General features: G+C 53.7%; 1 protein-coding gene across 1 annotated transcript in view; it reads left to right on the top strand.

Annotated features, from left to right (window-relative positions):
• Nucleotides 1-20699, top strand: part of LOC113204518 (uncharacterized) — a 34943-nt gene extending 14244 nt beyond the window's left edge. The window contains exon 12 of the mRNA XM_052274262.1: nucleotides 20604-20699. Within this exon, the coding sequence (XP_052130222.1) occupies nucleotides 20604-20699 (96 nt within the window). The remainder of the gene's footprint in view (nucleotides 1-20603) is intronic.
• The last annotated feature ends 2308 nt before the right edge of the window (nucleotides 20700-23007 follow it).

Raw genomic sequence — 23007 nt, 5'->3', positions numbered from 1 at the left:
CCCCCCCTTTTCCCTCTCTCTCCCCCTCTCCCATCCTCTCTCCCATCCCCTCTCTCCCTCTCTGTCTCACCTCGCCCAGGCAATTAATTAAGTGGCGTGGAGCTGCGGGGATCCGCACCTCGGCTCATTACCGAACCTCTTATCCCGAAACGGTCGAGGCGGCGGCCGGGGTAACGTGTTCACGGTCACATCCCCGCCCTGAACGTCGCGAACGTACCCGGCCTCGCTCTCTGTCGCACTTTCAATACGGATCACATGTCGCAGTGGTTCTCTCTCCGGCAGTTTACCAGTGCAGCAGGCGGCAGCAAGAGAAGTTCGGCAGGAGAAGTTGTTTACCTCTGCAGCAGTGCAGAAGGCGCGGAAATGTTGGGTCACAGCTCTCAACTATACTCTCTCGGCGGACAGAGGCCGGGACGGCGCGAAACTACAGCGTCAGCCTAAGTTGACACCTGCAGCGGGGCGCCGCCCAACTCTAGTCACTCCCCCCCCCCTCTCTCTCTCTCTCTCTCTCTCTCTCTCTCTCTCTGCCTTTCTCCGTCTCTCTCCCTCGCTCCATCCGGACTCCATCTGCGCGTTTAAACTTTTGCCGCGCGCGGCGGCGTCTGCTAAAGCAATCCAACAGAGACGGCTCCCCTCTATCTGATGCACGAGTACACGAGTAGAGTGGCGCAGGACTTGGGAGAAGTAGCGACGGCAAGTTGCTCGAACAAGCCAGCAACACTCTCGGACGAACAGAAAGGCCGATAGGCCGATGAAATCCGACATTGCCGGCAGCACCAGAACCAGGGGCTGTGCTGGTGATGTGGTGCAGTGCAGGCTGAGCTGCTGGTGGGCTTTTGGGTTTGGGCAACTCTTTGTCTTTCCTTCACACACAAAAACCTCCCCTTCCCCATGACAAGTAAGTCTTCATTCACACATTGGGTTCGCTTCCGCGATGGACCGTACGGAAGCTGTAAGTTCAACATCTCCGCCAAAAGGGGAAGAGGAGGACCCGGTGAGGGGATGAGAAGGGAGGAGTTGCAGGAATTCCTCGCGCCGCGCGTATAGTAAACACCGCGTCCTGCCCGCCCGGCTGCCGTTATCAAAACAGGAGGAAAATGCGCGTCGGGCGAGAAGGAAGGAGGAAACCGAAGGAAAAACCGAGGGAAACTGAAAGAAGAACGAGGGAAACCAAAGGAAACCCTGGGCGAGTCGAGGCTCAGCGCGAGGCAGCCAGCTGCACGCGGCAGCCTCACTGTAGTCCCCCCCTGATCACACACTTCAAACAGATAGCAGCTGCACCGGCCCGACCGTTTTTCCAACTACTGTTCGATATCGTGCTGTGTCTGTGTGTGTCTCGCGCACACACATGCGTCTTCTTATTGGAGTCTATTGCACTTCCGTCACTTCATTGGCGGCCTGAGTCACGGCGTCACGCTCCTGTATTGTTTTATCGTTATTGGTATTGCATTATTACTACTGTGTGTGTGTGTGTGTGACTTGTTCCGTGTACGACCTATCTCTCTGTCTCTCTCTCTATCTCTCTGATTCGACGAGCCCGGCTCTCTCATTGGCACGCTGCCGTCCGCGCTATATGAATCGCAATAACACTGTATCAGTCCGCGCCGTCGTGTGCGTAGGACGGAAGTGCGGCCGGGGTCCATATTGGGGAACGCGATTGCAGTTGAGAATGCTGCGTGCGCGGCCGTGGCTGTTGTGGCTGTGACGCCCCCGCCGCCCCCAGCACCACCTGGCCGGCCGGGCCGGGGCTGTTGACCTGGCTCCGGAGCGTGCACAAGAGGGCTGCTGCTGTTGGCTGATAAGACGAGGGGCTGCCTCTGGCATTGGGACAGGTCATCTCCTCGCACGTCTAGGCTACGCCTCCTGTTTCGGCTCAGCTTCCTCTCATTTCTCTCGCCTCTTATCTCACCCTTTTTCGGCCATTTTCCTGTGCTGGCCTCAATGTTTCTCCGGTTAAACAAGAAGCCCCTATTAGCCCCCCCCTTCCTCCTCCTCTTGCGCGTCGTTCGCAAATCCTCTCCTCGCGCCGAGCAGCAAGCGCTGCTTTGTTGACATCCGCATTATCTCTGAGCTGCGCCGCGACTCCACGGAGGCGAGGGCTAAGAGAGCGAGCGGGGGTTTGGCGCGCCGGCGGGGTAGGCCACCCATTCGACCTCGCCTCGGGCCGGCGCGAGGGGCGAGTGCAGGAAGGGAAGGCGTCTCGCAGGCGCCTCAGGTAGGATTTAAAAACCAAAGTGTGGATAAAACGGAAAGAAACAGGAAATGAGCAGAACATCCTACAAAAAGAAAAATCATTTTATTTTATTTTTCTCTGAAGTTTCACAGGATTGTTCTGGAAAATGTAAATCCCTTGCCCGAGGCAGGTTTAAACCTTGCATGGCTGTACACTAGATAAGGGGGCTTCCCTGAGAGGCTCTCGAAGCAAGCAGTGGGCTGCGATTACAGTTGTGGATTTAAATCGGTCGCTCGTCGCGATTGGCTAAGATTGGCCGGAAGTAGAGCTGCTGCCTCGGCCTCCACTGACTGTGACGTTGAGCTCGTTGAGCGTATGCCTCGTTGGGAGAGCCGCGCAAGGGAGGCCCCCCTTTAGGGGCTCTCTGCAGGGGTCGTTAGGGTTGGCGTGCGCGTCCCATTAAGGCACGGCCGACGTAAAGCCGAGGGTTTGGCGAGGCTGTGCGCGGGCTGAGCGCTGCGGCCGTGCCTCGAGGCCGTTAGGGGCGGTCAAGTTGGGTAGGCAGGTCGGCGAGGTAGTCGCGGCGGGGGAGGAGCGGCAGCAGGCAGCAGGGGCTGGGAGGTGTTTGAACTCCGACCCTGCTGCGCGCCCTCGCCCTTCGCCCTCTTGTTTCCTGTGTGTTTGAGAGGTGGAGCAGGGCCTCGCTGCCAGGCAGGAGTCTGCGAGAGGCGACATCACAAGTGACGGGCGGGCGCTGCTGCAGCGGCCTAGTGGATTGGATGAGGCGACGTGGATAGCCTCCCCCCCCCCCTTCCTCCCCCTCACCTCGTCGGCAACCTCCCCCTCGCGGCCCGCCATCACTTGTCTGGTGTGAAGGGAGAGGGGAGCGGCGGGGCACATACTAAAATAACGTGACAGGAGCCCTCCTCCTATGAGCACGGTGTAACGCTTTATAGGCCGCGGCTGTGTGTCGGGCGGGGCGGGGCCGGGCGGGGCGCAGGAGAGGACGACGTACTCTCCACTGCACGCACCGCGCCATGGCGAGCGCCGGGCTGAGGGGAGGGCAGCGGGCGACGACGCGGATCGATAGGGCGTCGGCCAGGACCGCCTCGCCCACGCCGCGCCCCGCCGCCGGGCCCCACCCCGCCGCCCGCCCGGGCCCGGTGGGGTGCATGACCACCGCCACCACGTGGGCAGGGCCCGGCCGGCAGGGTGGAGGGGCCCATCTATCTGCCGCCGTGGGCCAGACGCCGGGGGAGGCAAGGCGCGGGTGAAAGGAAAGTGAAGGGGAGCCGTCCCAGGGGTGGGCACCCCTGCGTGTTGGGGCCGCCGGCCGGCGCGCCACCCCGTCTGCGCCCTCGGCCATGAAGGGCCGTGAATTTTAATGCCGTTTTGTTTGAGGGTCGTCGACAGACGCATAAACCCTGTTTGCTGTTTATAAATATTTTGCCCCGCGATTATGAAGTTTTGTGGATTAGTATGATGAGGATGTGGCAATAATGCGACATTTTTGCTCCGGCGATAACATTGTCAGTCGGTGGTCCGGCTCGTTCTGCCGGTTGTGCCCCTATGGCTGCGTGGCGCGGCGTGTGAGGGCGGGGGAGCGAGAGCGAGCGAGAGAGAGAGACAGAGATATATGTTATCACGACCGATGCTCGGCCGGGATGCACGGCACTGCTTGGCCAGGCTTGGCGTGGTGTCGCTGCTGATGAAGCGTTTCCGGTTCAGCAACGGGCGACCCGCTTGGACGCCCCCCCCCCTGTCCCCCCTCTTATCCTTCCCAACGTCTCTCTCCTCAGTCGCCTACCAACCAATGCATAATCGGAAGTCATCTCTGCCCCCTTCCTCCTCCTCCCCGCCCCTCTCCTTCCGATAGTGTGGTCGTGTCTGTCGGGCCGTCGGGCCTACAGGGTCCATCCCTGTCATCATCACAAGCCATTGTCACGCACGACGGCCAGGCCGGAGGGAGTCACCCCGTTCGTCCTGGTTCGTCGTCCACAGCTTCTGATTTATGCGTTTACAGAAAGTTTGGGACATGGGATGGACTGGCTCCCGCCTCTGGCCCGGCGCGCAGCTGGCGCAGAAGCGGGTTCCTCCCTCTCGCCCCCGCCCCCGCACGAGAATGGAGTTTTGCCAATCTTTTGTTTTCCTCCCCCTTTTCCGCAATCTCGCCGCTGAGACCCGCCCTCCTTCCTCTTCCTCGCCGTGCGTCGCACCACTTGGGCCACCCCTGCCTCCTGCCGTCCCCCGGGGACGCGGTGCACTGAAACAATCGGCGGGTGCGTGAAGGAGGCTCGTCTCGTAGGGCGCCGCGGCAAGGGCTTCCCCCCAACCGCCGCCCAGCCGACAGCCCCTCCCCGGGCCCCGCCCTCCCCCACCGCAACGGTCCCGCAATCTCCCCCGGCAATCGAATGAATGCGAATGCAGCCCCGGTCTAGTCGCGGCGGGGCCCCCTTGCCCGGCCTGGCGCCGGCGGGACGCAGCCCGCTGCCGCGCGCGTCGAAGAAGTTGCCTACCTCGACGGCGCCCCTCGCTCGCTGCGGCCTCCTGCCGTCTGGCCGCAGCCGCAGCTGCCCGCCTGCAGCCATGAGGAGCGAAATGTTGTTAATTTTTTTGGAATCGTTGATTCCAACGATGGTGCAGTAAGTTCGCTTGGCTCCCCTCATGAACTGAGTCATCCTATAGACTTGAATGGGACTGCAGTCCGCGACGTCTGCGACCATCCCCTGCTCCCCGAGCCAATCGTCGCGTCGACATCGATAAGTTTTTGGTTTCCGCATGCATCGGCCGATTCGACGTGAAGCTTCAGGATGCTGGCGCGGCGCGTCATGTGGCTGGGACGTGAAAAGCTTTCGGCCTTCTTCGGGAGGGCGAGGAGCGCATCGTTCCGAGTCCGCTCGCTCCTGTGGTTCCGGCCCGGACACGGCGAGGGTCACGGGGTGACGGCGGCGTGACGCGCTCGTGGCGCAACGGGCGCCTTATAGTCACGCCAACGACACGCGCGCCGGGCTGAGCGCCGGGCGAGGTGAAATAAAGGCGTCCATTAGTCAAAGCCATGTTCGGCGGCCGCCCCGCGCCTCGTAACGCCCCGCCGCCTCCTCGTCGGCTCCGATACGAGTGTGGGTCCCACACGCACACGAACCCACCCCGGCGAGCCGATCGATGCGCCCGGCGGCGTCCGACTGTGTGTGAATTTCAGATAAATTCACTTTTAGCAGATAATACTTAAACCATGAACACTGAACTAGAAAACAACAAACCGTTTAAAAATTTAACTGTTTTACTGTGTGTTTCGCTTTTGAACCAAGGCATATGAGGAGTTATTTTGGAAAGTGAGGGCTATGATGCTCAACATCTAACTAGAGAACGACTTAGACGGGAACACGAAACTTGAGCAAACTGACTGTTGAAACAAAATTCATTTTTTTAAAAAATTCCCTCTTTTTTTACATTTTGCTGTTTTGGGGTTGAGGCAGCCGCAAAGGTTGTCTATAAACTCACCCCGTGTTTTTAGTGCCCTTCCTCCGTCTCTGCCTTTATGTTCCGTTACGGAGAGAGGTTACAGAGAAAGAGGCGCCCCAGGCAGTTGCGACCCCACACCGCTATATGGCGAGTGGCGGCGGCAGCGTTTGTGTGTTTTGTTTTGCAAACTGCTTTCTGTGTTCTCGCGGACGACGACATGATATCTGTCTCGTCGAGGAGGCGCCGCCGTGTCCTGGCCTGCCTCACCCTTGCCCTCTGCGCGCCACCCCTGCCACGCTACGCCGCGCCGCGCCCCGAGCCCCCTAACGAGCGGCATTCACAGTCGACTGGAGGGGAAAAGAAAGGGGACTTCCAGAGGAGGACGAGGAGAGGGCGACACAGGAGTGCCGGGCCCCTGCCGCTGTTTGTGCTGCAGGTGCAAATGAGGCGATGTGCTGGCGCCAAGCGGCGCTTAGGCACTTGGGCCCCTTGCGCCTCCGAGAGAGAGGGGGGGGGGGGAAGGGAGCGGAGCGGGCAGCCGCGTATAGATAATGCAGCTGTAGTAAATGTGAGAGAGGGGCGGGGGCGGAGAGAGATAGAGAGAGAAGGAAAGGAGGCACCGGCAGAGAGACAGAGCAGAGAGGCAGATAGAGCGAGAGAGCAAGATTGAGTCGAGTTTAGCTAGGGGGCAGGCAGGTCGCTGGACTCACGACTCTCGCGGACCCGGTCCTGCCGTCGTTATGATGGCTTGCATTCGCTAGCCAAGCCGAGGCCCGGCCCGGCCGCCCGGCCCGCCGCAGGATGCATTCGGCCCGACGAGAACGTTGAACGAATCACGGCCTGATTTGCATTTCACTTTCGTCCCCTGGGCGGCGCCTGGGCGGGCTTTTTGAATGAGGCAATGCGCCGCCGCGAGCCGCCGCCGGCGACTGCACAGCAGCATGGCAGCAGAGCTCACGGCCGGGAGAATCAAAGTCGCCGTTATAGTGAAAGTTTCAATTGACATTTGGTGTGTTTTGTTGTCATTCTTATAACGATGGTCGGGTCGTTGCGATACCGGTGAGAACACGGCGAGGGCGTTGCTGGCCTTCGTGCGGGTGCTGGGCACTCCCTGAGCGGCCGCCCCAGTTGCTTCACGGCGCACACTCATGCGAGCCCCCTATGGCAGGCGGTGCCAGTGTACTCTCCCCGCACACTTACGCCCTACTGTCCCTATTGTACGACCGTCACGGCCCGTCACGCAGGCTCCCTCTCCCCTTTGCTCTCTAGGCTATGGTGGTTTTCTGATTCTCCCGTTCTCTGGAGCCCCCGGCCACGGCCAGGTGTGTTGTGTAGACGTGTGCGGCACTACCCGCGGCACGGCACCGCGTCGACCTGATGTAAAGTGACTGCCATTGTGCCCCCCGATGCTGTCCCCTCACCCCCCCCTCACCCCTCTCCCCAAATCTACCCCGCGGCCGATCTGTCCCTTCTCCTGACGGCAACACGTTATTTCCATTTGCGCGGCGCTCCCGCTGTCGAGTCCACGCCCGCCGCGCTCCAGTCTGGTCCAGCCATGCAGCAGCCGGCAGCCCCCCGCCCCGCGCCAGTCAGTGTTGTTGCATGGCAGCTGCCTATTTTTCATAGGAGTTTCGCTCGGTTTCGCCGGCTTTCGCGCGCAACGCGCTCTGCTATTCTGGCTGCTGTCTGTCCCCGGGACGAACCGCATGGCACTCACAGAGACGGGGGAAAAGGAAGGGGGCAACGACCCCGCCCGGGCTTGCCCCTGCTGGAAATTCTCGGCGGGAAATTACGAACAGGCCCTGCAGCATAGTTCATACTGTTCGTATCAGAGTAATTGTTTATCATAGTCCGTCAAACGCACTTCGTCACAACTGACTGATGTTGTAAATAAGGAGAAATACAGAATGGCGAGAACCATTTTTATTTTTCGGGCTTTCGAGCGCATTTAAACTAATTACACTTTTACCAAATTTACAGTGTTTTACTTCATTTTCGCCGCATGTGCGCATCAAAAAGAATTGCATGCATTCATTCCCATTCATCCCTTATTTAATTCCACTATGTCAAAAAGAAAAGTTCTCACGCGTGTTCTTTATGGCTCGATTATTTTTGTTGTTTTCAAATGCTGCTTTTAAATGTTAATGCTTGGTGGTGTGACATTACGGCGCTGGCCCGCCCGGCCCCCGCCTCGTGGAGGCAGCAGGGGCACTTGAGGGGGTCATTTTCACCTTTTAGAGGTCCGCGCGGCGCTCTCCCTCGCCGCCCGGCCCGGCAGGCCTAAAGGCAGGCCCGGCCACCGGCGGGGAGGGCTCCGCCAGCTCGGCCACAACAACACATCTCACACGACTTTACGACGTCCGTCCGTCCGCCCGCCCGTCCGTCTGTCCCTCCATATGCCACCGAGGCATCCCATCAGATGTACTCCTCCCGGCCCGAGAGGCTGGATGGAACCCGCCCAACATTACGTCATTGACAACCGTAACAAGCGATTGAGAGGGCCGAACGGCCCGGGCCCGCTGGACCCCGGTAAAGGGCCCCCTTTAAGGGCCCCCTTTAAAGGGCCCGGCCGGCGACATCCGTAAACATCATCAGCGTCTCCGGGGAGCACCGGAGCGCCCCCTCACCGCGCATCACCGCCCATCGCCGGCCCATCCGTCTGCGGCTCCCAGGACTTTACCGCCGCTCCGCCGGGCCTTCTCCGCGCCCCGCCCCGCCCAGCAAGGCCGAGGCCGCCGCGGTCCGGCCCGGCCTGGAAGTTCCACGCTATCGCTAAGGGCTCCAAAATAGACTCAAGTCCGAAATAAACCAAAATAAACGTTGATCCCGCGCGGGAAACTTTAAACCAAGATGTAGTAATTCAAGGTTAGCGAAGCTCGCTCCTGCGCCAAAACCCCTAGCGCGCGCCCCATGGCGAGTGCGAGTGGGCAGGCAGCCCGCCTGCACGGCCGCGTGCGGCAGAGCACATGAGTGCGAGCTGTGGCCTGCGCCGCCTGCCTGGAACTGGAATAAGTACCGTGAGTTCGCACTTTCCTGAGTTGACAGGGCTGCTGCTGCTGCTGCGGCCGGCCCGGGAGGAATTTTGGGAGCCAGACCAGCCGGGGTGGGGGAGGGGGCGCGGGGGCACAGCACCGCCTCACCACTGACGCAACTTCTTATAACTTCTGAGATCCGATCGTGTTATTTAATGATCGGGGGAGCCCGGCGCCCCCCTTCTGCCTCCCCCTGGCCCCCCAACCTTAACGTCATGTCGGACCAGGGGGGCTGGAGGGGGGGAGGGGGGCAAACGAGAGTGATTGAAACGCGTATGTGGCCCCCTGGGCCCCAGTGTACCCCGCGCACGCACGCCAGGCCGGGCCAGGCCGGGCCGTGCACCCGCCGCGGGGCCGCAAGGAGCTGATCGTGTAAAGGGCCGGCCGGAGAAAACAGCGGCGTGGCGTGGCGTGCAGTATCGTGTTGTGAATGGCGCGCGCCGCGACGGCCAGTGCAGCGCACTGCCACGCACTGCCGCGCCGGGCCATTCAGTGGGATTCCTGTCTGTCTGTCCCTCCACCTTCACCCACGCCTCCCCTTCCCTGTGCCACTCCCACTCTGCAAAAAAAATGTTATGTTGTTTAAGCAGTAAACACAAGTTGAGATAACAAACTTTTTGTTAATTATTTAATTCACACGTGTTTTGAATTGCGAGTAAACCTTCGTTGCCTTTCGACAACTGTGTTGTTATTGGATGTGTTGTTTATTTTCTGAACTAAAAGTCTTACCGTTTAAACTGCGAAACTGTGTAGTTCAACAAGTTTGAACCGTCAAACTATCCCTATGTAGTTGTGCAGTTAAAACTGCTGAACTACACAGTTTTGCAGTTGAAACAGTAGAACTTTTCAGTTTTGCAGTTTGAACGGGCATCTTGTTATACAGTTGGATTTGCAGCGTTGTGAACAAGAAAGTCATCATAGAGATGTGGTTTTTTTTTCAACAACTATTTTTGAGAGTGCACACTCGACGCCTCGTCGTAGGGTGTCATGCAAGGTGATGTACTCAGTGAGTCGCACATTGAACAGCTGATGAGGTGCGGCGGGGCGCGGCGCTGATACTGATGCACACGCCGGCACACACGGCCCATAAATTCCAATTAAGCCCAGCGCTCAAGGGCTGGGTCCCTCCGTTACGCCTCTCTCGCACCCCTCCCCCTTCCCCTTCTTCATAAATGCAAACGTTTCAAATTCATAATCAAAAAGAGTGTGAACAGACTGGTGCGCTTTGGGTATGCACGTTTTGAATCTAATTACATACCGCCCGCCGAAACCAACACTATGTTATCTGAAAGAAAGAAAAAAAATATTACGATCTGAGCTCCTGCCGACCGTAGGATAGGCCAGCCGCCCCGCTTCAGTGCACGCCACAGAAAAGGCATTGCCTAGCTGCCAGGCGTCATCTGCTCATTCTTGACTTGATTTACACACATAGTGACCCTCGTTCTTCACTTTATATTTTAAACTCATGGGTATGAATTAGATATCCACTCCCCGATAAATTCCTAATGAATCTGTGTGTCTACCTATCTGTCTGTCTGTCTGTCTGTCTGTCTGTCTGTCTGTCTCTCTCTCCCTCTCCCTCTCTCTCTCTCTCTCTCTCCTCTCTCTCACACACACTCCCTCCCGCTCACTCCCCCCTCCCTCCCTCCCCCCTCTCTCTCCCTCTCTCTTACACACACACACACACTCTCTCTCTCTCCCTCCCCCCCTCCCTCCCTTTCGCTCTCTCCCTCTTTTCTCCGAAATTTTGCATCTTTCATCGTGTTTGTTTTTGATGCGGGTTTGGCGTTACAACGACGTTTTTCTTGCCGGCTGCGATAAGGATGCTCGTGTGGAGCGGGAGAAGCAGCTTCTGTCCGATGGCCGGAATAACGACAACAACAGCCGCGCGCTGCCGCCTGCCGCCCGGGCCGGGCTTGTATTTTGTCTCTTCGTCCCTCATTACAGGCGGTGATGACAGAACGTGTTCCTCTGACGGCGCGGCCCCGGAGCCGGCCCATGCCGTGTCGTCGCCCCGTCTTGCTGCAGCGGCTCGCGCTCGCGGCTGGCTGGGCACGCCAGTTTTGTTTACGCTTTATCGTGTTTGTGATGTTTTGTTTCTTTGTTTTTCCCCGGCGGTTTGGATTTTTACGAATATTTCTCTCCGAGCTACTGTCGGACGACCGTTGACAAGGGCCGTAATGAGTAGTCGTGATTAATGAGGTCAGTGTACAGGTTTTGGCTAAATGTTGATGATTCCATTTTTGACACGCAATTTTACAAGATCTCACATGAATCATGACAAACTCAGAATCCAAAACCTAGGATGTCAGGGTCAGGTCGCTCAAACTTTCATATCATATGGTAAAGACAACAATAGAAGACTTCAATGTTTTTATAACACGTATCATCAAGGTAGAATCTTAAATTTTACAGGTGTTCTACTTTTTAGTGTCCGAATTTTGGACTCTTTCTAAAAGCCATTACATTTTGGCCTGATGTGATGGGAGTCACCGAGTCACTATCACATGTCACTCACCCTGCGCCGGTCCTGCCACGCCCCGCCACGCCCCGCCACGCCCCGCCACGCCCCGCCACGCCCGCACCTCTCCTGGTGCTTACGGCGCCCGCCCCCCACGGCTCGCCCGATACACATTTTTACGAGGCGCGGAGCGGCCCAGTGGGGGGCTCCCGGATGCCCTGCTGCTCTATCCAATGATATCGATACGCACACAATGTGTCCCAGCCTCACAAGTCGACGGGCCGCTAGAAAGGGCTTTTCAAACTGTCCAACTCTTTTGTTGATGCCACAGAGCGCGCGCGCACACGCACACACACACACACACACACACTTTCTGCCTCTTTCTTTTTCTCAGCGTGTGTGTGTGTGTCTGTGTGTGTCGACATAATATTCGGCCTAGAGCGGTCTAGAGCACAAATAACCCACAGCGAATGTCCTGCTTGATGCTTGCTATGTGATGTTAAAAAATGTCGATATCTTTTGTAAAGCTGTTTTAAAATTTGATTTGTCCTCGCCTCGGTCTTAGCTACTAGCAGCAGCGATCCATCGAAAAGGATTTGATGATCGTGATCGTGGTATAGTTTTACCACATGGATCTATTCTTTTGATGCAGCGGGCAAGAAACTTGTGCGAACATCTTTTACGCATTTGACAGGAGAAGAAAGTGAAATGATTTTTTTTTCTTAAAACCGATTCGAACCCAGGATTTAAGTGAACACGCCCCCGTGGTCCCGTGGTCTCTATTTGTAAATACTTGTTGAAGTGTAGTCGGTGTGAGTCACGCCGCCCAGGGTGACGGTTCGTTTGGATCTTACTTACCTGTTTGGCTGCGGCGATGCGCTGCGCGCGTTGACCCCGCCCTGTCGCCCCGCCACAGCGCGACCCCAGCAGTGTGACCGCTCTGGTGGCGGGGCCCGGAGGCGGCCGCGGCCCAGGCCACGGGGCCTTTGTTTCCCAACACACCGCCGCCGAGCCGAGCTGTCGGATTAGAACGCAAACACCGCGCCACTGTCGGGCCCGAGCCGGCTGCCCACTTCGGCGGTGAAATAGATATACTGGAAATTACTGGTAAAAAGTGAAAAAGGCGTAAGTCCTCGCTGTTTTTCATTATTCACAAGTGAAATAAGAGGAAAAGACCCATGCAATGAGGGGACCTCTGTACGAAACAGGGCACTTTTGCATTTGCGACCGCGGCGCCAGATTCAAACGATCGTCCAGAAGGTTTTTCTCAGATTCATTAGGCAAATTTTCCGGAGCTCGGCGCCCGCGAGACTCGGGGTAGGCCACCCCGCAGTACGCTTATGCGCTGCCGGCGAGATGTTGCCTACCAATAAGGCGCTATGAGAGCTTGTTATGCCAAGGCTGAACTAAACGCCGGGCGAACTTTCTGGGATACCCCTGAGGACTGTGATTTTTAAAATATACTTCTAGCAGCATACTTCCTTCCCTCTAGTTCAAACGTATTTGAGGTGACTGCCACATAGATGGTTTTTATTACCGTCTGGTCTTCTAAAAGTAGACAAATTGTTTTAATATACCAGCACGTATTTTCTTCATTCATTTCATAAGTCAAACTTGTTTCCTTTAAATGCGACATTCATCGCTAGCTTAGGGCCGTGAGTTAATTCAAATTGACACTTTAAAACATCTGTTGTTCCCCCACCCCCTTTGTCGTCGGTCACTTCAAATGTTTACTGGCCAGCTCGTCGCTCGTCCTTGACAAGGGCATCACGGTGCCTTTAAAGTCCCTTTAATGGGGACTGGTCCCCGTGTCGAAAGGGCACTCTCTGCCCAGTCGGGGCGGGCCTGGACGCTATTGGCATCCCCCCCCCCCTCCGCCGCTCCGTGTGTGTCGCAGCGATCGAAGCGTACAGTAAATAGCTTTACGATAGCCCGCTCTGCCCCCTACACGGCATCATCAACAGAGCGTCCTCGGCCGGACCGAGAGGGAATGCACTGGAATGTCGCCATGCGAGAGCGGGGAGGCTGGGCGGCCCACGCGGCATGAGTTAATCAATTGAGCGATATCGCGGCGCAGTGTGGGGTTTGGTCGGCTGGTGGGTTTGGATCTGTTTTCATAATAATCCACGGGCCAATGCCCCTGCTGGCTTCAGGACAGACCCCCCCCCTCCCCCTCTCCGCTCCGCCCCGCCCGCCGCCCACCTTCGCGCGGCCGCTGCTGCTAGGCCGGTGCGGTGCAGCTGCCCGGGCCGCAGTGAAAGGGACCGACCGCGCCGCGCCTCCGCGACAGGCGAAATATAGGCAAACGATAGGCCGTGCCGCCGCCGTGCTCCGCCGTGCTCCGCCGTGCTCCGCCATGCTCACACCACGCCGCGGGACAGGGAAGTTCACGCGGGGCGGGCCCTGCCTCCGCCCGCCTTTCGCTCACACAGCGACTGCCTTTCCCTACCTACACCTGAGGCTCTTCATTACAGCGCAGCCACCCTATGCGACCGCGTCACGCCGAGCGCCTTTTCGCGCCCTTACTTCGTCCCAACCACCCCCACGATGCTGACCCTACTTTTGCATCCTCCATCTTTTAAATCAGCTGCACTTTACCCTGTTCCACGTCACACACTTTTAAACTGCTCAAGCTCGCACTTCATTCGACTTTAGCCCGTTTGCACTTCACCACGCTGCGCTTTATGAAGTGCACGCACCGGAAACCCTTGTGTATCTGATTGTCTCACACTTGTAGGTCTGTGAACGCCATGTGTACACGTAAAAGCAGCACATGTGTGAATTTTTGAAGTAAAATTTACACCTTTACTCCCTTACGTTTGGGAATATGGGTATTCACAGAGCACATGCATCTACAGGTATGCGAAACGCACACACTGTGATAACTTGTCGTACCGGGTGCAGGAAAATTTTCCATGGAAGATGTTGGAAAATTACAAGTGGTTTGTGGGATTGAATAACGAGCTAAAGTGGGAGGTTGCACATGTACGACTGCTCGTTTTGCAAATGTCAATTTACAAAATATTTCGTATATGTACGTACAAACATATTTTTCACGGTGCAGACTCGCGTTTCCAGTGCACTTGTCCACTTCTGACTCCTCGCTGTATCCTGGCCGAGCTGCTCTGCGCCTGCTGGCGCCAGGCGGCGCTGACGTGACGGCGTGCGCCGGATCATAAGACGCGCGCGCGGCCACGTCCGGGTGCGGGCCGTGCGGACGTTTCGTCTGTCCCTGTCGCTCGCGAAGAAGGCGCGGGCGGCCGGCGCGGGCTGACCTATTCTTTTTAATAGGAGACGTGTGTGTGCTGTCTCACTCGCACCCGTATGCGACCTCCTGCGACCCTGGTGGACGCGCAGGAGGAGCAGGCGGAACACCACCCGTCTCGCAGGACCGATCCGTGCGTGGATCGGCGCGCGTGCACGATACGCAATCCTGCCGTTTGGGTCGGGGTTGAGCTGGTGCGGGGCGGAGCGGGGCGGGGCGGGGCCGTGCCACGTAACATTATGGAATGCACCGGCGGCCCTGCCGGCCCGGGCCCCGGGCCCTGCGCGCCATACGAACGAGTGCGTTGTTGTTGTCGATGTTTGCTCCGGCCCGGCCGGGCCCACGTAAGCGCGCCGCTCCACTAACAAATAATGGAAGCGGAGGGGGAGTGAGTGTTATTGCTGCTGCTCACACTGATGGGAGGAACAATCAAGTGAGCACCGGTTAATTACGAATTTTCTAATCGTCAAGCTCTTTAATCATGGCACTGACTATGTGCGTGGGGGTCAGCAGCCCTGGCGTGGACCGCGCCGGGCACGTAACTGCTTCGCGGGGAGGGGTCCGGCCCCCCCATCGCCCAAAGGCGTATTCCTCCTGATCGAGTTATCGCCCGTTGCGCCTCCTCTCGTTAAAATCGTTTCCGTGTTATCGCTTTCCTTCCGCTCATTGGGTTCGCTCTTGGAAGTCGTTAAGCGCGGTGTGGGTGCCGCAGCAGCACCGCTGGCACAAAAGAATTTAAAAGACGAGCGGGATCATTTTTTATTTTTATTTTTATTTTATTTTTTATTTTTCCTTGTCCTGACTGTCAAAGGAAGGCAACTGGCACGCACGGCAGGTGTCCCCTGTGATCAACCGGACCTTTCCTTTCTCGCCTTGGCACGCCCCGCCCCGCCCTGCCCCGCCCCGCCCCTCCGCGCCCCGCACCTCCGCGCCCTGCCCTGTCCGTGATACACTGGTGGGGTGGACTCCTCCGGGCCCGGTCCAGTGCGCTGCTTGTGCTGCAGTATGGCCCTGTACGCTCGCAACGCAATAAGTAACGAGATCCAGGTCATGTGGAAGTATATTTTGGTGTGTGGCAGAACTGGAGCGTGTAGACAGTTTAATTATTCTTTATTATTTTATCACCTCATGTAACACTTCAATTCGTCATTATCTTCCTCGCGTAAGAATGGCGCTCATCATCCCGGCCGGTCACTTTCACCCCCAAAGCCCCACCTCCCCCCTCGCTGCACCAATCTGAATCAATCCTCACTCATTCCATTGCTCAATTAATTTGAAGCGTCGGCCGTTCAGACACCCGTCCCTCACCTGCCTAATTAACATGACGCGTCGATTAATCTCGCCATTACCGCGGCGCCGGCGCTGCCAACCCGACCAGCCTGAACTGCACGTCCCGAGCGCGTCCGCTCCGCGGTGCTGCCAACCTGGCCCTGGCGGGTCGGAACAGCGGAACAGGCCGCGGGCCGGCCATAGGCCGCCAACGGGCACCAACGGGCACCAACGAGCGCCCGCGTGGTTGACGATTTCTTTCTCCCCCGCGCACACTAAAAGCTTATGAACATTTTTATTCGTAGCTTACTGAATTCTGTGTACGTGCTCTGCTTACGCATTTTTTAATACGCCGGTATGAAAAAATTCGATCCAAGTTCATGATTAGGCGTTAGTGCACTTTGCTGGAAATGAGAACATTTCTTCGTAGGTGTGAATTTGCTCCGACTTGCTCCTAGTTAAACAGTTACACCGATCTTGGATCAAGACACAAATCCCCTTGTCATATTTAAGAGCAAAATTTCAATCATAACTGGAGCATTTTGCTTGCCGGAGAAATAACTCCTCCAGGTGACGTTTTATCTGCGGGCCATAGTTTTATTTATAATTATGGGTGAATGGTTAATATCAACGTTTGAAGAGTATAAAATCTAGTTTCCCTTCCTTCTCTCTAGTTTTCATGTCACTGAAAAACTAACTTAACATACAGGGTGGTCCCCAGACCCCTTCCCAGTGCTTATACTGTACCGCATGCAATCGTGCGGGCGGGCTTGCCCGGGCTTGCCTACCCTAGCTCGCCGTTGCGCCTTACGGCCCCGTACGAGTATGCAACCCGGCCGCACGCCTGCATCCGGTACAGTATAAGCAAAATAAAGGAAGGGGTCTGTGGACCATCCTGTATGTCACACTTGTCGTTTTACCAGTGCACTCTCTAGGGCACTTTAAAAATGCTCTTTTCATGTTGAGTAAGATGTGAGGCGAAGGGGGGTGGCGGGTGCACACAGTACCAACCACTGGTGACCTCTCGGGCGGGCGAATGAGGCGAGCTCGAGCTCCGCGAGGACCCGCTGACGGATAAGGTTCCGTGGCGCCTGGCCCGGCCCCAGTCCTCCCGGGTCCAGCGCTCCCCTTCTCGTCGCACCTATTGCACAACCGAGGCCGCGGCGGACTGCGCGTGTCATCGACGGAAACATTTCGCTGCCCGATGCGCTTCATTTCTGTCCTCGTTCTGGCTCGGCCTGTCGCCCGTCTCCGTCTCGCCCCGCGTCCCGCCCCGTTCGAGACCGCTCAATTTTTGGCTGGAGGCACGAAAAGCGGTCCTTTGCAGCATGTAAAACATTTGGCATTGCTTCGCAATTGTAAAGCGTCGCTTTTTAATTGCAAAACAAATGCGTCGTAGTTTCAAAGGATCAAAATCCTCCCTAGCACTTCAATAAGTATTGCTTTGCAAGGTATTGTGCGTGCACACTTTGAATAGTTCAACTGAAAATTTTAACACAAAAGTGTGTCAACGATTTTCAATATTTAAATAGGCATTATCCAGAAAATAGGTCCGTCCTGTCATTCGTCGTTACGAACCTGCCAAGTTCAGCCCCTGCAAGGTCTCGAAGCGCGTGGTAGGTAGGCAATGTCCTGCCTGCAGTGCCTGTGTGTAGTGCGGGGTGGCCTACCTTGAATCTCGCAGGCGGCAAGCTTCTGTATTTTGTCGAATGATTCTGAAAGAAAAAACCCTCGTTCTTTCTGGACGATCCCACATTATCCAGTCTGTCAAACAATTAAAAGTGAGCAACATATGATGATCAACACTTGTTACTTATTTCATGTTCACGCCTGTTGCAAACGTACTTTCATCAGTTAGAATGCGATGTCTCTGAAATACTTATAAGTGAATTATAATTAGAACGCAAAAAAAAATACCATATAAAGGGTTTGCACTTCACTTATTTATTTTTTATTTTTATTTTTGTTGGTTCTGTTAACATTAGAACGCAAAAATATACAGGGACGGTATTGTTACGGGTGCTTAGCGGTAATGATTAGTAGGCAGAAGTATATGGGTGCAGGTTTCCCGCGCACCCGCACCAACCGGGTCTGTTGGCCAACCAGTGAAAGTATCCTGGCGGGCGCGCTGTGCGGCGCTGTGTGGCGTCGCGTCGGCTTGGCAAAGCCTTCTTGTGCTTGCATGGCCTATCGCTTCTCTGCGCTGCACCGCGCCCAAATAAGTGGATCCACACACAAGAGCCAAAGCGACGGGCGTTCCGTTCTAAATGAGATGCAAGATTCCAGCTCATGCACTCTGCGGCCGACGCCCCTGTTTTCCGGGACCGCCACCTGTGCGCTAGCCCGTTGCGAGGGGTGGTGCCCAAGGGCCGGTACAGGGATGGAACGGGAGCAAACCCTCGGGGTTGTGCCAGATGCTATCGACCCGGGACGCGCCTCGCCGCGCCACGCCGCGCCGTGCCCCGGGCAGCCTAGGCGGGGGTGAACGGCCACAGCCCCCTCCAGTAGTACGCTCCCGGCCCGCTCCAGCGGGGGCAGGCTCCCTCCCCAGCTCTCTCTCTGCCACCCTCCGACCCCACTGTGATCCAAGTGCGCGCTCTCTTGCAATCGACCTCATCCCCCACCCCCTCTTCCGGTGTCTCCTTGGATAAAGTATACATGGCACACTCGAAATTGCCTGAATTATTAAGTGTGATTCATTGTTTGCCAAACTTGACTCCTTTGGCCTCTTCCGTCGCCGGTAACAGAAGCCCCTGCCTGCTACTGTCGAGATCATTTTTCCTAGGGAAGTTTCTGCACTGTTACTTCAAGTTCAAGTGATACCTGAAAACACGTGTTCAGCCAATAATCTTTGACGTAATGAATAAAAAATGATCCAGCCCATTAACGTATCCTCGAATGTCTTACATATTCAAATTTTTACACGTTCCTTCATTACATAGGGCACACAGGGGCTGCCTGTCCTTTCAGCACGCGTGCTCGTGCCAAAGGAGTTTAAAGCATGCTTGCCCTCTGATCACTGGAATCGCCAGTATCGAGGCCAGTATATATGGTAAGGTAAGCTCCCGACTCCCATTTCCTCCCTGTCTCTCCCCTATTCTCCGGCTTATTTTCTAAAACACCCCCCCCCCCCTACTCTTACTTATACGTACGGCGCACATTTCACTCTCTCGCTCTCACTCTCTCTTCTGGCCTGGCCTCCTCCCCTGATTCCATACTGATGACAGACCCCCGATATGAGTTTGGTTTTGACTCCCGGCGCACGCACAGGCCAACACTCACACATACACATACACACACACACACACACACACCTCGTACGTGCGCCCCGTGTACGTGTGTGTTGTGTTTTTTGGCGCGCGCGTGCGCTCGGGCGGCCCCTGTGGAGGGCGTGTCACATGCGGCACCTCGGCGTGTACGGCCGCCGTGTCGGCCATTGATATGCAGCCCCCGTGTGCGCCGAGGCTGGTCGGGCCGTCGCGTTGCCGGAAACGCTTTCCCGCCGCGCAGGTCTATCGCCCGGCCCCCGCTGACACATCAACCCACTACCCTACCCTCCTGCCCTGCACCCCGCGCGCGCCGGCCTCAGCTCTCTTCAGCTCTCGCGGCAAGAGGGTGCCGATTTTGCACCGTCACTCATCAGTGGAGGAGCAGATCGTCTGTGGATCGACCGATCGATCGATCGATCGGTCGACAATCGCTCCTAATCGTTATTTCCCCCAAGTGCGCGCGTTGCGGTGCAGCGTGCGGCTCGGTCGGGCGGCTGACAGGTGGAAGAGAAAGAATGAAACTAGACACCGCCGCTGTCATGGCCCAAGTGCTCTACGGGTTACGGGTCGCCGAGCACCATCAATGTGCCGCTACATTAGCACAGAGGCACTGGTAAAACAAAGGCGTTAACTAACGCCTTTGAAAGGCGGGGTTCCAATTCCCCGCCTTACTAAAGGCGCTACAGTTTGATGCCTCTCTAAAGGCGCTAAATTGTTGGGGTTGCTCAGAAGTTCCCGCCTTTGACATTTAGCGCCTTTAAAAAATAGCGCCTTTAATGTGAAATGTTAAATTAGTTGCGAATCTTTTACGATATGACGCAATAAAAGATACAACACTTTGATTAATTGTAAATTAATAGGTCACAATAGCTAATAAAAAAATTCATGAATCTTTTCTCTGGCCTTACTAATGGTTGATCACTGCTAGGGTACAGACGCTATTTATCTCAATTAAAAATCACTCTATTTCACCTTTCATTCCATGGTGGCTTTAGTGGCTTGCTTGCAGTAATATAACATTTCAATGTTTGTGAAAAATTGTGAAATTATACTCTTGTAACTATCAAACAATGTGAAAGAGAGGGGTTGAATACACTTACTTTGCATGGACAGTTCATCAGTACTCCATGGTGTAGGCCTAGGTTAAGACGTTCGGATGTCAAAGGATATACTATGAAATCTATGAACTGACAAGTCTCGTTTTTAGGATTGTTTAACCCTGTTTATGACTTGAGGTAAAAGGGTCCACAACAAGGGTCAATTATCATTAAAAATCACTCAAAACGATAAATTTATGTCGTATTGAAACTTGTACCCGAATGGCTAACTCCAAAACATCGCACTTCACTGCCTTTTAAATATTTTTTGCCGTGAGTCGTGAGTTAACGAGTTAACTTTCGATATCTTGGATTTATTCTTGGCACCGGTATAGCCAGATCAGCAGAGACTAGTCGCACTATAAATTCAGGTTTATGTTTGTGGTGTGAATAGCCACTGTGTATAGTGCGAGCAGCATAAGAACGTACTTGTAGGAGAGAGGGGGACAGCTGAGGCTGATCAGACTATAGGTCTAGGTCTCTGCCTCTGGTTACCAAGGAAATTCACGACAACATTTATATTAATAATAAGGAAGCAGAAAAGATTTAACTTGTCTAATACTTTAAAACAATAGTGTACAGGTATTTGTTCGTATAATCAACAACAAAAAGAAACAACTCAACAAACTCAGCAAAAACATGGTAGTCAAACATTAAGTAGTTCAGGTTAGAATACCTTGTATTATCAAGTGATTACTCACCTGATAAACATAAGGCATTTTTGACTGAACTACTTGAGTTAAACGATGATCAATAAAAATATATTTCAGTTCATGTTATTAAAAAAAGTTAAAAATTATCATTTTAGCATGGCAACAAATTTGTTCCACGATGCCTTTCGATTTCTTGAGTGACTAGCAGGAACGCTCCCTATCAGCATCCTTTCAAGTGCTTTCATGAAGTCCAGGTAAGCCTTTGGATAATCAGCATTCAGGGTGTAATAAGCAGCAACTAGGAGAAGTACGGCTTGTTCTGCTTTTGGTTTTTCAAGGGAGTTGACAAGCCTGTTCTCCATAAGTATGCTTGCACTTCTTAACAATTGCTCACCAGTGCAAAAGTCTTGCTTTGTGAGAGCAACGAGGAAAGGGGCCTGAATACTAGTAGATGATAGGTGGGGAGTTCCTTCACTTTCCTGATCATAACATAAATGTTCTCAGTTTGATTTTTCTTTCACAATAAGTATATATTAGTTAATTATTTGTTTAATTCATACAGGTACCTTACATTTCTTAAAATAAACACTGGCTGCGAACCTTTCTGCACCTCTCTTGATAAGAAGTGTGTGTGCACCTTATATACAATCTCAAGTATAGCCACCTCAGAAGATGGCACAATCTGGTAATGCATTCCTATCTTATCCACATTATCTTTGAATTTTACCTGAATTTCATCAATACTCAGGCCCTCCTGGAGGAGGTAATCACAAATCATCTGAAGCAGTTAAAATGTGTTATTAATGTTAAATTCTATCATTCTATCACATTTCAAACTAATGTTGATTAAATTTTTATGTCCTACCATTTCTGGTATTTTCAGATGAGGATACATCTCCAAGTTTTGTGAGGGCCCATTGCCAGCTCGCTTTAACTTCCTACAATTAATGGAGGCTTTAAGAAGCCGCTGCAAAGTGGACCGACTGAGGCCCTCTTTGGAACTCCTAACTTGAGAGTCGGCTGCTTCTTCTGCTGATGCCTCATTGGAATTGTCACTACAATTTAAAAGTAAGTTAGTGATAGTAAAGTTTCCTATGTAATCAAGTTTATATATGCATGCATGCATATATTTGTATTTACCATCGTTCCTCCTCTTCAATTGACATATTGTTGTCTGGTGTTATTGACTTCTTTTTTGATTTCTTCCCTTTGCGTTTATGTCCATTCTTTTCATAACTTCTCGTTCCTCTAAATGAGGATCTGAAGGACATTTTAAATGTTGCCTGAAAGTAATATGTCATGAGTTAATGGATGTTTGACTATTGCTGGTCTAGTAAGATAACAAAAAATTCATTGCTTCACGTACCCAATACATTAAATCTGTTCCTTCTTCATCCTTCATTTTTGGATACTTCTCTACTAATGTTCGACAAAAGTTATCATATGATTTTTTTGAAGGATACTCACTGCCAATTAGATTTTTTACAAATACTCTGCATTCCTCATTGATAGTCTTCATTTTCCTTTTATTTGCTCGCATCTTGAGCTGTCTTATTGCTGCAGCACTGAAGGTTGGTAGTGGAGAGGGGTACCCAATGTTAGTCCCTATTAAACCAAAAGTCTGAAAAAAAAAAAAAAAAAAGCTTTTTGAGAAAAGAGCAACTATAAATGTTTGTGCCAAAATGGTAATTTCCTTTAATTACCTGATTTTTATTGGTCTCAGGCTTCTTTGGCTGTTGGTTTTCTTTATCATCTGATTCTTGCTGCACAAAAATATTAGAAATCAATTCGAGTCCTCAGAATACTGAATGTTTTGCCATCCCAACCCATGTCTATATACAAATGTTAATGTTTGTTTAAGAATAACTACGGAGTAGGCTTATAAAATAATCACCAGTGAGTTGCCTTCTTCATTTGAATTCACAACATCTCCTTCTTGATTGTCTGCCACAATATTCCCTTCTGGATTGTCTAACTCATCATCTTCTTCTTCTGGATTGTCTAACTCATCATCTTCTTCTTCTGGATTGTCTATCTCACAAGAAGTGTCCTCTTCTCCATCAGCATAATCACGGACAATGCCTTTCAACCGATCTGATGTCCCTGTTTTCCACATAATCAGAAAGGAATGTTGTTGTTTACTTTTAAAAAAATATTAATGAAGACATATTTTGATTCCACTGAAAAAAATGCCTACTTGAAGCAACGCTTGGAAGGTCTTTCTTTACTGTTTTTTTTTTCTTCTTAGGCTTTTCTGGAGGCGGTTGCATAAATTCAGGCTCTGGAATAGGCATTTTCACAATCTTCATGTACTCATACTTCTTTT

Source organism: Frankliniella occidentalis, unplaced genomic scaffold, assembly GCF_000697945.3.
Source record: "Frankliniella occidentalis isolate FOCC.00 unplaced genomic scaffold, Focc_3.1 Scaffold365, whole genome shotgun sequence".
Classification (NCBI taxonomy): domain Eukaryota; kingdom Metazoa; phylum Arthropoda; class Insecta; order Thysanoptera; family Thripidae; genus Frankliniella; species Frankliniella occidentalis.
This window is presented reverse-complemented; position numbering and strand designations above follow the sequence as displayed.